We start from the raw sequence: 13,861 nt of genomic DNA, 5'->3' as shown, positions 1-13,861 counted from the left end.
GCCAATTAACCTACAAACCCGCACATCTTTGGAATGAGGGAGGAAACCGGAGCACCCGGAGAAAACCCATGCGGTCGCAGGGAGAACATACAAACTCCATACAGACAGCACCCACAGCCAGGATCCATAAAGCATTGTGCAGATGTGAAGGAGAACTTTATAATGCCGTATGATGTGATTTACCCTAATTTATTTCAATTGGCAACAGTCGTGTGCGGTGATTGGCATGTGTTTTATTTATGAGCTTTTTGATTTACGCTCTGTTTTTCAAGCCCGTAACCCCCACGCAAAACATGAATGGCCTCTCCATGCAACATTGAGAATTCTCCACATGAATCTCCTTCTGGTACCTTGTCCACCCCATTGTCACTTCCATGCATCTTCTTCCAGTGTCAATGACCCACACGTTGATTGTGAACAACCATGGCATTGTTGTAGACAGACCATCCTCACGATGCATTAGATTAATGCAGAGAAGATATTGAAGCTGACAGGTATAAATTATGATTCAGTGCCATAAATCTGCACAGTTATTTTGTAAAGTGATTTTGAGTCTGTCATGTTCAGTTTTTTAATTTAGATATACAGCATGGAAACAGGCACTTCGGCACACCGAGCCCATGCTGACCATCGATTACCTGTTCACACTAGTTTTATGTTATCTCACTTTTCGCATCAACTCCCTGCACACTGGGGCCAATTAACTCATCTAATCTATAGATACACGTCTCTGGGATGTAGGAGGAAACCGGAGCACCCGGAGGAAACCCATGGGGTCACAGGGAGAATGTACAAACTCCACACAGTCAGCACCTGAGGTCAGGATCAAACATGGGTCTCTGGTGCTGCTGCTCCACTGTGCTGTACCATGTGCCATAACCACGTGTAAAGGAAAGAAAAGTAAATTCAGGTTTTGGGCATGACCTATACAGTTGAATGACCCCAATTTTGTAAGGCAGTGTCTCTAGGCTGCCCCACAGTCCTATGATCAAGGAGCAGAGTATGGCATTGGGTTCAATGGATGGGGTGAATGCTCAGCTCCAGCGACAATCTAGACTAGGGGACTTCACTGACTCCATTGCCGTTCCTCAGGAAGCCCTGGTAGAGCTGCTGTTGGGTTTGATCCTGGCCTTGGGTGATGTCCATGTGGAGCCCATGAGTTCATAAGTTAAAGGAGCAGAATTAGCTCATTTGGCCCATCAAGTCTACTCCACCATTCAATCATGGCTGACTTATCTTTCCCTCTCAACCAAAGATAATAGAGCAGAGCAAGATAGACCACCCGACCCTAAAAACCGCAGTGTGTCACGGTGCCATTTTAGTAGGCAGAAACTTGCAGAAACATTTTAAAATAAAAATAATAAAAATCTGTGAATTGAAAAATGAGATATATTCTGCATTTTAATGGTATCATCACACATACTGTTCCCCCAAAACATTGATTACACTGCGAACGGCGAGTTTTGCCTACTAAAATGGCGGACGTTACGCTCCTTTGCGTACTACACTTCAGTATAGACAATTTCAACAGAGTGGTCCATCTAGTATTTTTGCTCTCAACCCCATTCTCCTGCCTTCTCCCCGTAACCCGACACCCGTACCAATCAAGAGTTTGTACGTTTCCTATGTGACCGCATGGGATTCCTCCCAATGCTCTGGTTTCTTCCCACCTCCCGAAGGTATGTGGGCTTGTAAGTTAATCAGCCTCTGTAATCTGCCTCTTGCGTGTGAGTGGGATAACAGAACCAGTGTACAGGTGATCAGCATGGACAGCATGGACTCGGTGGGCTGAATGGCCTGTTTCCATGCAGTATCTCTAAACTAAAGAGCTAAACATGACAGACTCACAACCATTTCATAAAATAACTGTGCAGAGTTATGACTGAACTATGGCGAGTCCGAGACTTGTAGTTGTAGATGAAGTTTATTGCAACCGCAATACACGAATACAGAATCAAAACAACAAGTCGCAGGACAACCAATATAAACTTACTGTCTTCCTTGAAGACTCAGACGAACTAACTAAATCGGGCGCCAAACGCACCCATGACATCGCTGACCAATCAGCGATGTCCTTCCCTGGACCAATCCCCATGGTCGCGTTCCCACGTGACCTCGCTGGCCAATCCGAGGGTTCGACGACCTAGACCATTCTCCATGGTCGCTACATGACCCCCCCCAGAACCCGAGGTGCGGAACCTAGCTGGGAGCCTGATTTCGCGACCATAACGAGTACGGAGAGGGACAGCCTGAACCACAGGAGCCGGAGGTTCCGGACTTGGTGGGACAGCCGGAACGGGAGGTTCTGGAGGAACTACCGGAACGGGGGGTCCTGGAGGAACTGCCGGAACGGGGGGTCCTGGAGGAACTGCCGGAACGGGGGGTCCTAGGGGGACTGCCGAAACTGGGGGTCCCGGAGGAACTGTCGGAATGGGGGTTTGTGGACTGGGCGGAACTAACGGAGGTCGGCCTCTTCTAGGGGTTTGACCGACCAGGACTGGTTGATCCGGGTCCAAATGGGCAGGTTTGAGCCGGGACACCGAGACGAGCTCACTCTTGCCGCCCATGTCTAAGGTGAAAGTAGCCGTTCCCTTACGTAAAACCCGAAACGGCCCTTGATAGACCCTCTGCAACGGGGCGCGATGGGCATCTTTACGCAAAAAAACGAACTCACAGTCCTTCAGGGAAGACGGTTCATGTACCATGGGACACCCATGACGTGAAGTCGGCACTGGAGCCAGGGAGCCCACCCGTTCCCGGAGAGCTGCTAACGCTGCTGGGACTGTAGGGAGCAGTGCTGAAGTGTCCGGAAACAGATCTCCAGGTACTCGAAGGGTCGAGCCATATACCAGCTCTGCGGACGACGCACCGAGATCTGGCTTTGGAGCCGTCCGGATGCCCAAAAGAACCCAAGGGAGTTGGTCTACCCAGTCCGGGCCTTCAAGCCTTGCACTGAGGGACGCCTTAAGTTGGCGGTGGAACCTCTCCACGAGACCATTTGCCTGGGGGTGATAATAGCACCAGCCGCGCTTGTGCGGATCTTTTTGGCGGGCTTTCGGAGAATTGGCGGGAGACGTGGCGCCATCTTGTCGTCGCTGTGGCGTGGTCACCGATGTCGAGACTTTGTTGATGGAATCCCCTGCCTTGTTTTTTCCTGCTATGAGCGCGTCCGCTTTCGCTGCATATGCTTCGGGGTCCTTAAAAGAACAATCCGTAAGCAGCAATCGGACATCCTCGGGGAGTTTTTCGCGGAATGCCTGCTCAAACATCGGGCAATCCGTATGCTCACCGGCTAGCACCATCATTTCGGCCATGAGGACGGAAGGCAGTTTGTCTCCAAGCTCCGGTAGGTGCAGAAGTTTTGCCGCACCACCATGCTTTTTTAACCCGAAGGTCCGCAGTAATACCTTCTTCATGGTTTCATACTTGTCTTCCGCAGGTGAATTTATTATGAACCGCATCACGCGCTTGGTTGTGTCCGGCGATAGTGCGCTGACGAGGTAGAAATACTTCGTGGAATCATCCGACACCTTCTTTATATGGAATTGGGCCTCGGCGTGGATAAACCAAGCTTGCGGTGCGTACGTCCAAAATAACGGAAGATGAACGTCCGCCGCGCTTGACTCCGGTGTGCCCTGCTCAGTCATCGTCAACGAGGCGTCGGGTTTTTCTCAGTCGGTGATCGTCCAGATCACGTTCGGGGTCACCAATATGGCGAGTCCGAGACTTGTAGTTGTAGATGAAGTTTATTGCAACCGCAATACACGAATACAGAATCAAAACAACAAGTCGCAGGACAACCAATATAAACTTACTGTCTTCCTTGAAGACTCAGACGAACTAACTAAATCGGGCGCCAAACGCACCCATGACATCGCTGACCAATCAGCGATGTCCTTCCCTGGACCAATCCCCATGGTCGCGTTCCCACGTGACCTCGCTGGCCAATCCGAGGGTTCGACGACCTAGACCATTCTCCATGGTCGCTACAGAACCATGATTTATACTAGTCAGCATTAACATAGTATTCTATGCATTAATAGTACAATGATAGATTAATGCAAAAATCTCAAGAGAGATCTGGCTACACGGTTTTGAAAAGTTGCTGAACTAACCTCGTGGGTCCACTTGAGTCAGGTAGTACAAGGTACAGCTGTTGGCTCCATTAGATTTAATGAAATATCCAGTCTGCAGTGAGACAGCTCGAACTATGTCCTTCTTTGGGGGATATTTCTGCAAATGAAAGAGCAGGAACAATTCGAGTTAAAAAAACCACTCTTAAACAGCATGACTTGCATTTTCTGTAATACTTTTTGCATCCTTTCAGAATTCCCCTGAAGTATTTACAGCCAATTATGTTGTAGAGAAACAGTACAGAAGTGTCATAGAGGTAAACAGCGTGGAAAAAAGGTCCTTCGGCCCAACTTGTTGAGATCAGCTAGTCTCAATGTAGGGTCAGAGTCAGTCATACAGTGTGGAAACAGGCCTTTCGACCCATCTTGCTCACACTGCCCAACATGTCCCATCTAAGTCCCACTTGCTTGCGTTTGGCCCATAACCCACTAAACCTGTCTCCTCCATGTACCTGTCTAATTGCTGCTTCTTAAATGTTGCGATAGTCCCTACCTCAACTACCTCCTCTGGCAGCTCGTTCCATACACCCACCACCCTTTGTATGAGAAAGTTTCCCCTCAGATTCCTTTACAATCTTTCCCCCTTCACCATAAACTTATGCCCTCTTGTTCTTGATTCCCTTACTCTGGGCAAGAGACTCTGTGTGTCTACCAGATCTATTCCTCTCATGATTTTATACACCTCTATAAGATCACACCTCATCCTTGCTCTCCAGTGAATGGTGTCCCAGCATGCTGAACCTCTCCCTATAGCTCAGACCCTTGTAAATCTTCTCTGTACCATTTCCATCGTGACATAATCTTTCCGATAAAATGGTGCCCAGAACTGAACACAAGTACTGACCCGAAAGGTCCAGGGATGTTGCCCGACTCACTGAGTTACTCCAACACTTTGTGCCTTTTTTTTGAGCGGATCTCATTTGCTTGCACCTGCCCCATATCTCTTCAAATCTTTTCTATTGATCACCTCTCCCAGTGTTTTTAAAATGTCGCTTTAAAATGCTCGTTCCATACATGCACCACCCTCTGTGTCAAGGAGTTGCCACGCTAGTTCCTTTTAAGTCTTTCCTCTTTCGCCTTAAACCTCTGCCCTCTATTTCTACACTCTCCTACCCTGAGAGGGGAAAAACCTGTTGCTACTCATGTGGCTAGTGACTTATTTCTTACAATGAGGGGAACAATTTTGTCTTCTCTTTATTAACTTATTAACTTTATTTATATGCTGTAACTGTAATTCTTTTTTGTGCACAATCCGCAGGCATTGCCACTTTCATTTCACTGCACATCGTGTGTGTGTATGTGACAAATAAACTTGACTTGACTTGACGAGGCTTATCTTATAGACAGAAAACTCCCAACACTGTGATAATGAGCAAATAATGTGTTCCTTATAAAAAATAGTTCTGGAAATGTGAACAATTGTTGGAAATCTGAAGGAAAGAAGTGTGCTGAAAAATAATTCTGATTTGGTCATGCCTTTAATTACAAAGTGTGTGCTGGGGCCTGACTGAGATGTGACCCAAACAGCAATGACGTCATGTACTGAAGGTACTTTATCTGCCATTGGCAGGATGTGAGAGACCAGGTTTTGTCCTGCCCTCACCTTCCTTCCAGCTTTCTACCCTCTGCTACAATCAGTCTGAAGACGAGTTCCAACCCCGTAACACCACCTATCCATATCAGAGATGCTGCATGACCTGCTGAGTTACTCTCTATTAATACGGGACATCTTTTATTCATTACACAGCCATATTACTGCACAAAATCAGTCATTTGCTTACTGACTCTTCGTCAACCCCACACTTTAAAATCATAATAAGAGAATCGAGTTTAGTCAGGCCTCAACCAACATCATGTATCTTGCTCCTGAAACATGGAGGCATAGACTCATACAACAAGACCCAATGTATCCATCCAGCATCCAGCTGCACTAATCTTTATTCTCCCTACGTTTATGATTCCAATGCCAGCCTTTCTTCAGTGTCACGGGCAAAAGCGTTGCTGGGGTCCTGCAGCCGTGGAACTGGGAACCCGCCCGGAGGACCCGAAAGCTTGGTGGACCACAGTCTGTCAAAGAAAACCGACAGATGTTAAAGAGTGGTGGTGTATCCGTGGAATTCACCGGCACAGGAGGCTGTCGAGGCCAAGTAAATTGATATTTTTAAGGCAGAAATAGATAGATTCTTGATTTGTGCGGGTGTTAGGGGTTATGGGGAAGAAGGCAGGAGAATACGATACGATATGATACCACTTTATTTATCCATGAGGGAAATTGGTCTGCCAAAAGATCCAATTACAAGGCATTGAAAGTGTCATGTGCATAAAAATAACAGTAATAATGAAGTTTAAGTGACCAGTTATTGCACAGCACATATGAAATATTGCACAAACATGAAATTAAGTTAGCGAGTGGAAAAGTCCAGGATCAGGGATGGGGGGAGTCAGTCTACCCCACGACAAAAGTGGGAGGAATTGTACAGTTTGATAGATGCAGGCAAAAAGGATCTCGTGTGGCGTTCTATGCTCCACTTTGATGGGACCAGTCTTTTTGCTGAAGGTGCTCCTCAGGTTGACCAGTGTGTCATGGAGGGGGTGAGATGTATTGTCCAGGATGCTTCACAGTTTGAGGAGCATCCTCCTTTCTGAGACTACTTCCAATGAATCCAACTTCACTCCCAGAATAGGGGTGGGAGGGCAAGATAGATCAGCCATGATTGAATGGTGGTGTAGACTTGATGGGCTGAATGGCTTAATTCTGCTCCTATCCTTTATGAGTTCTCCTGTGACTGCATGGGTTTTCTCTGGGTGCTCGGGTTTTCTCGTATGTCCCAAAGACGTGCAGATTTGTAAGTTAATTGGCCTCTGTAATTTGTCGCAGTGTGTATACAGAACTAGCGTATGGATTGGTCGCTGGTCAGCACAGACTCAGTGGGCCAAAGGGTCTGTTTCCACACTAAATTAAACAAGGGCGTGGTGAGGGGAAAAACATTGCTTCGGCAAAATGGTTTCCATCTAGAACTTTCCGATTTTGTTTCCACCACTTTTCTCGGGGCTTTTAAAAAGGAACTGAACAATCACTTGAGATAAAAATAGTGTGCAAGGACATGGAATAGAATTGGAGGAATTGGACTGAATATATTGCTCAATAAGGGTGTGGATTTGATGAGCCAAATTACTTCCATCAGAGTCATAATGATTCCATGATTTCATATGTCCATGACCAGTTTTCAGCCTGTGAAACATTAAAGATATTTATAGTTTAATTGCACTGATGTTTAATTGTTCATGGTTTACCTACTGTAAAATATTCCAGGGCTGAAGATAGTCAGAGGAAATAGATGCAAAGTTTCAATTCGAGCCTGCTCTGTGAAGACCAAGGCTAATCTTCTATCCCAAAGCCATTTTCCTGTCATATTTCCTGATTCGCATGTCTATCAATCACTGCTTTTAAAGAACTCGAGATCTGTGCCTCGACAACCTCCCAAGATAGAGAATGGAGAGGGTACAGAGGAGATTTACTAGAATGTTGCCTGGGTTTCAGCACTTAGGCTACAGAGAGAGGTTGAACAGGTTGGGTCTTTATTCTTTGGAGCGTAGAAGGTTGAGGGGGGACTTGATAGAGGTTTTTTAAATTATGAGAGGGACGGACAGAGTTGACGTGGGTAGGCTTTTCCCTTTGAGAGTGGGGAAGATTCCAACAAGGGGACATAGCTTCAGAATTGAGGGACAAAGGTTTAGGGGTAACATGAGGGGGAACTTCTTTACTCAGAGGGTTGTGGCTGTATGGAATGGGCTTCCAGTGGAAGTGGTGGAGGCTGGCTCGATTTTATTATTTAAGAGTAAATTGGATAGGTATATGGATAGGAGGGGATTGGAGGGTTATGGTCTGAGTGCAGGTAGATGAGACTAGGTCAGGGAGAATGGTCGGCGTGGACTGGTAGGGCCGGACAGGCCTGTTTCCATGCTGTAGTTGTTATATGTTGTTATATGTTATAGAGACTGCCAAAGATTCATCTTCCTCTCCCTGAAGAAACATCTCTTCATCTCTTTGGGTGGCATGGTAGTGCAGCAGTAGAGTTGCTGCCTTACGACACTGGACACCCATGTTCGATCCTGACTATGGGTGCTGTCTGTACGGAATCTGTACGTTCTCCCTGTGTCCACATGGGATTTCTCTGGGTGATCCGGTTTCCTCCCACACTCCAAAAACATACAGGTTTGTAGGTTAATTGGCTTCAGTAAAAATTGTAAATTGTCCCTAGTGTATGGGGTGATGGCTGCTTGACGCAGGCTCGGTGGGCTGAAGGGCCTGTTTCTGCGCTGTATCTCTAAAGTCTAAATCTCTGTCCTAAATGGTCTACCCATCACTCTAAGACTGTGTCCTCTGGCCCAGACTCATCAGCCAGAAGTCTCATCCGTTTTTCTTCCAGCCTGTTAAACTCTGTTCGAACTTTTCAAGTTTCAATCAGGTCTCCTTTCATTCTTTTAAACTCTGTTGATTACACAACTCACCTATTCAATCCCCACTAATGCAGCAAGACCATCATCCCAGGGAAAGTGTGGGGGGGGGGGGGGGGGGGGGGCTGCAGTGAGAGATTTTACATAAGAAGATCAGGACTGTGTGCATTACTGACATCAGTCATCAGTCTGAAGAAGGGTCTCGACCCGAAATGTCACCCATTCCTTCTCTCCAGAGATGCTGCCTGTCCTGCTGAGTTACTCCAGCATTTTGTGTCTTTGATTTAAACCAGCATCTGTAGTTCTTTCCCACACACTGTGTGCATTACCTCTGGGTATGGTCGCATCAAGGGCCAAAATAATGGCAGTAAAATATCGAAAGTGTTTCACTGTCACCCGTGCCGACAACAGAACGACGACATTCTTACATGGAGCACATTAACAGGAGCACATGCAAATGCCATGCACACAGATAATGTAAAGTACTTTTTTAAATGTCAAATCAATTACCGTAATAGTAGAGTAAAAACCAGAGCCCTTAGTGCAGCTGAGAATATTCCAAAGTTCATAACTATTCAGGTAAGTGTTGTGACATGTTCAAGGGTCTGATGGTTATGGGGAGTTTAGTTTTGTTCACTATTTTTAGTTTAGAGATACAGTGTGGAAGCAGGCCCTTTGGCCCATTGAATCCGCACTGACCAGCAATCACCCCATACACTAGCACATTCCTACACACTAGGGACAATTTACAATTTACCAAAGCCAATTAACCTACAAACTTTATGTCTTTGGAGTGTGGGAGGAAAACAGAGCACACAGAGAAAACCCACGCATGGAGAACTTACAAACGCCGTATAGACAGCGACCACGGTCAGGATCGAACCCAGGCCTCTGGCGCTGTAAGGCAGCAACTCTACCGCTGCGTCACTATGCTGCCCCAGTTCTTCATTCTTGAACTTGATGTCGTGGTTTACAGCAATACATCTTTACCCCTATGGTTAAATCCTCTGGTAACAAAGGGCAATATACCATTTGCCTTTCTAATAGTTTGTTTCACCAACATGTTGGCTTTTGGTGATTTGTGCACCTAAATACCCCAGTCTCTTTGAACATCAACATTACCCAATCACTCTCATCATCCCAAAAAAACACACTGCTTTTCAATTTTGAATGCTAAGATTGATAACCTCATATTTTACCCACATTGTATTGCATCTGTCATGTTCTTGCCCATTGAGCTTCCCTGTACTCACTTGAAGCATCTTTACATCTTCCTCCTTACTTTCAATCCCATCTAATTGTGTATCATAAACTAGTGTTATTGAGTTTTCCATTTGTTATTGTCATGTACGAGTTGTTTCCAAATCAATAATCACTTCATCTTTCGCGATGCCAGGTTTACCTCCACACAAACTGATACTCACCGGGTGCTTCACCGAGTAGTTCACAATCATGTAGTCGTTGCCGAGGGGAAGCCAAGATCGCAGGGTGACAAAGTCTCGGTTCTTCAATGGACTTGGACACCTCCCTAACAGAGAGGAAAAGCACACAGCTCATTAATATCAGCGAGGTGGACCGTAGAGAGTGTAGGGGGACCCGCGCCGCTGAGAGCCACCTGGCCTGGGGGGGGTCGCCGATGGGTGGACCCGGCGGGGGGCCGTCAAGATTTAAAGGAGGGCCTGGCTGTTGGGGGGGGGGGGGGAAGCACCTGTGGCAGACCTGGTTCGCTGATGCGAGCAGAAGCGATGTATTCAAGAGAGAGTTAGATATAGGTCTAAGGGCTAATGGAATCAAGGGATATGGGGAAAAAGCACGAATGGGGTACTGTTTTTGGATGATCAGTCATGATCATGTTGAATGGCGGTGAGAGCTTAAAGGGCCGAATGGCCTACTCCTGCACCTGTTTTCCACGTTATGTTTCCATTCTCCATGTAAAAAGACTTGCCCCACACATCTCCATTAAACCGTCCCCCTCTCACTTTATAGCTACGCCCTCTTGTGTTGGACAATTCCACCCTGGGGAAAAAGGTTCTCACTGTCTACCCCATCTGTCTCTCATAATTTTATCTACTTGTACCAAGTCCCCCCTCGACCTCCGACATTCCAGAGACGTTCTCATGTACGTATTTTCCGTATTATATTCCCACGGGTTTGCAGATTATATTTAGTCCCTACTCCAGGCATCTTTTTACAGAGGGCTAGTGATGAACTATTTCACATGCCAGTTTGTCCGAATGTTTCCTCAAGATAGCGGTTACATAATCTCTGGTGATTACTCACAGGAGTAATACCCAACATCTGCATTCACGGTCAGTCGGCCAATATCGTAAGTCTCAATCATATTCGTATCCCATTTCTTTCTGTAGTGCGTGTCATGAAGAACATCATACAGGGTCTCTGCCGGAACATCCCTGCAGTTAATTCTCATCTAGAACAAGAAATATTGACAGATTAACAAGATGTATGGCATGCAGACCTCCCAAAATGTGATTTTACAAATTCATAATTTTCATGTCCAAAATTCAGAACTTTACATCAAAATTCATAATATGGCGCGTAATGCAACTTTTCAGTACAAAAAAAGTACGTTAAATGCGCATGCATACGCGTTGCGCTACATTCATGTGTGAAAAATGACTATCGTTTCCAACAGTGTGTAGTTCTTAAACTACATGTACAATGTCAGGCCTATCATGAGTATATTCTGGTATTTATAGAAAGGTTCAATAACAGAGATACTTTTTGCAACACAAAGAAAAAATTGTTTTTTTTTCTATTTTGCTTTTTCCGTACACATCCCAATTCTCTTGGTATTGAATAAAAGAACAATGGTCATAAAATGTATGACTAATTTATGAAGAAAGAGTTGATATATGCGACTCGACTAAGCATACGGAAGGATTTCATAGCGCAAGTCTGTGACCGTGCTAACAAGGATCGCCATACAATGCATCGATATTGACCATCCGAAAACAGACGGCAATTTCGATCACGCCCATACCATCTGGCACAGCGTTTCTCAACCTTTTTACCCTTGCAGAACCCTTGAAATAATTTTCATGTCTCAGGGAAACCCGACATAAAAATTTGTCACGTACAACTCCTGTCCACTGAGAACTAAAGGTCGTTTCACACTGGCGCCATATAGACGTCGCTAAATGTATTCCCCATGATTATTATACTTATCAGGCATGTGAGTGAGGTAAAAAAAAGAGGAAAAGAGCAGAGGAAAATAATTGAAATTTACACACAAAATTACCAGTTTCAAGCCTCTTTTAGTGCATTTCAAAGTAAAAACGGACATTACAAAATAATGTGAATATGTCACTGTATACCAATAACATTTTAATTATTTTAATTAATTTAGTTATATAATCTTGCACTTAAATTTAATATTTACTCATTACAGTTCCACCACTGATTTTCTGGCATTCTTGGTTCCAGAGCTTTGCTGGTTTATCCAGCCGGCCAAGGAAGTCAGCTATAGGGATAGGTTTGCTGGCTCCAGCTGGGCTGGAGTTCCAGAGCCCCGGCCGCAGGTTGCAAATTCAACCCACCGATCGGCCGTGGAAGTCCTGACGATGTCGAGATTGGCTCCCTTGCCCAGCCTAGGTGCCAGATTTTTGGGGAGGCTTCCAGGTTGGGGGATTTCTCGCGGAACCCCTAGTAACCTCTAGTGGCCGAATTGACAAATTGTAATTACTGACTGTTTTGCGGAAAAATGTGAGGCGAAATCGGAATGGCCGAAATGAAATAAGAAAGCGGAAACTTTCCGCCAAATTCGGAAGGGTTGGGAGCGGTGGGCATGTTTCGAAAACTAACATCAAACTAGGCAAATAATACAGCCCAGCGGCATGAATATTGATTTCTCTGACTTCAAGAAACCCATGTACTCCCTCTCTCTCAGTCCCTTCCCCACTCTAGTCGTCTTGCTAATTTCTTTGTTCGTATTCCTTTGCGATCACCTTGTCCCAGCCAATAATGAACCATTCTGGGCTTCCCTTTACTGAGGCATCGTTGCCAGCTCTGCTTTGTTCTTTACCTGCTCATACCTCTCGTTTCCCCTCCCTGACTCTGAGTCTGATAAAGGGTCTCAACCCAAAACGTCACCTATTCCTTTTCCCAGAGATGCTGCCTGACCCGCTGAGTTACTCCAGCAGTTTGTGTCTATCTTTGGTGTAAACCAGCATCTACAGTTCCTTCTTACACAAACCATAAATAACAACTTGTACTATGCTCCAAATTCCATGGTCTCGAGTTCAGTTGTCAGACAAGTTCAGTGCAATAGTAGTCAGGTACACTCTTTGCAATGCTGACTGTGGTTTAGTATTAGTCAAGACACCAGATGTTCCGCTCTTCTCCAGCAAGTGAGTCCAATGTGATCTTTTTATTCACAAAATGCTGGAGTAACTCAGCAGATCAGGCAGCATCTCGGGAGAGAAGGAATGGGTGACGTTTTGGGTCGAGACCCTTCTTCAGACTGATCTATGTTTCGGGTCGAGACCCTTCTTCAGACCCTTCTTCAGACCCTTCTTCAGACCCCTTCAGGGTCTCGACCCGAAACGTCACCCATTCCTTCTCTCCCGAGATGCTGCCTGATCTGCTGAGTTACTCCAGCATTTTGTGAATAAATCGATTTGTACCAGCATCTGCAGTTATTTTCTTATACCCAATGTGATCTTTTGTGTTCACTTTCGATACTGCATGGAAACAGGCCCTTTGGCCAACTAAGCCCATGTTGACCAATGATCATTGGTAAACTAGTTCTAAGTTATCCCAGTTTTGCATCCTACACACTAGAGGCAATTTCCAGAAGTAAATTGAGCTACAGATCTGCACAACTTTGGAATGTGGGAGGAAACCAGAAACTGGAGAAAACCCACGTGGTCACAGGGAGAACGTGCAGACTCTGTACAGACTTGCTTCAAAGCATTTTCCAACAGGCAATGTGAAGCCTGTTGGAAAATGCAGAAAACATGGCCAGCTCTCACAAAGTGCAATGTAATAGCAGTCAGATACACTTTTTGCAATGGCGACTGCGGATTTAGTATTGGTCAAGACACGGGAAATTCCACACTTCTCCTGCAAGGTAGTCCAAAGAGATCTTTTATGTTCACTTCAAAGGTTACAGGCAGAAGGCAGGGGATTGGGGTTGAGAGGAAAAAATAGATCAGCCACAACTGAGTAGTGGAGTGGACTCGATGGGTTGAATGTTCTAATTCTGTTCCTATGTCCTATGGTCTTATAAAGAGCACTGTGGACATTTGTGA

General features: G+C 45.6%; 1 protein-coding gene across 2 annotated transcripts in view; it reads right to left on the bottom strand.

Moving 5' to 3' along the window:
• Positions 1–13,861, bottom strand: part of stard15 (StAR-related lipid transfer (START) domain containing 15) — a 108,333-nt gene that overhangs the window by 23,910 nt on the left and 70,562 nt on the right. For both annotated transcript variants that reach the window (XM_078411735.1, XM_078411734.1), the window contains exons 3-5: positions 10,872–11,019; positions 10,016–10,119; positions 4,116–4,233 (exon numbers count right to left, since the gene is read on the bottom strand). In XM_078411735.1, coding sequence (XP_078267861.1) covers positions 4,116–4,233; positions 10,016–10,119; positions 10,872–11,019 — 370 coding nt within the window. The remainder of the gene's footprint in view (positions 1–4,115; positions 4,234–10,015; positions 10,120–10,871; positions 11,020–13,861) is intronic.

Source organism: Rhinoraja longicauda, chromosome 14, assembly GCF_053455715.1.
Source record: "Rhinoraja longicauda isolate Sanriku21f chromosome 14, sRhiLon1.1, whole genome shotgun sequence".
Lineage (NCBI taxonomy): Eukaryota > Metazoa > Chordata > Chondrichthyes > Rajiformes > Arhynchobatidae > Rhinoraja > Rhinoraja longicauda.
This window is presented reverse-complemented; position numbering and strand designations above follow the sequence as displayed.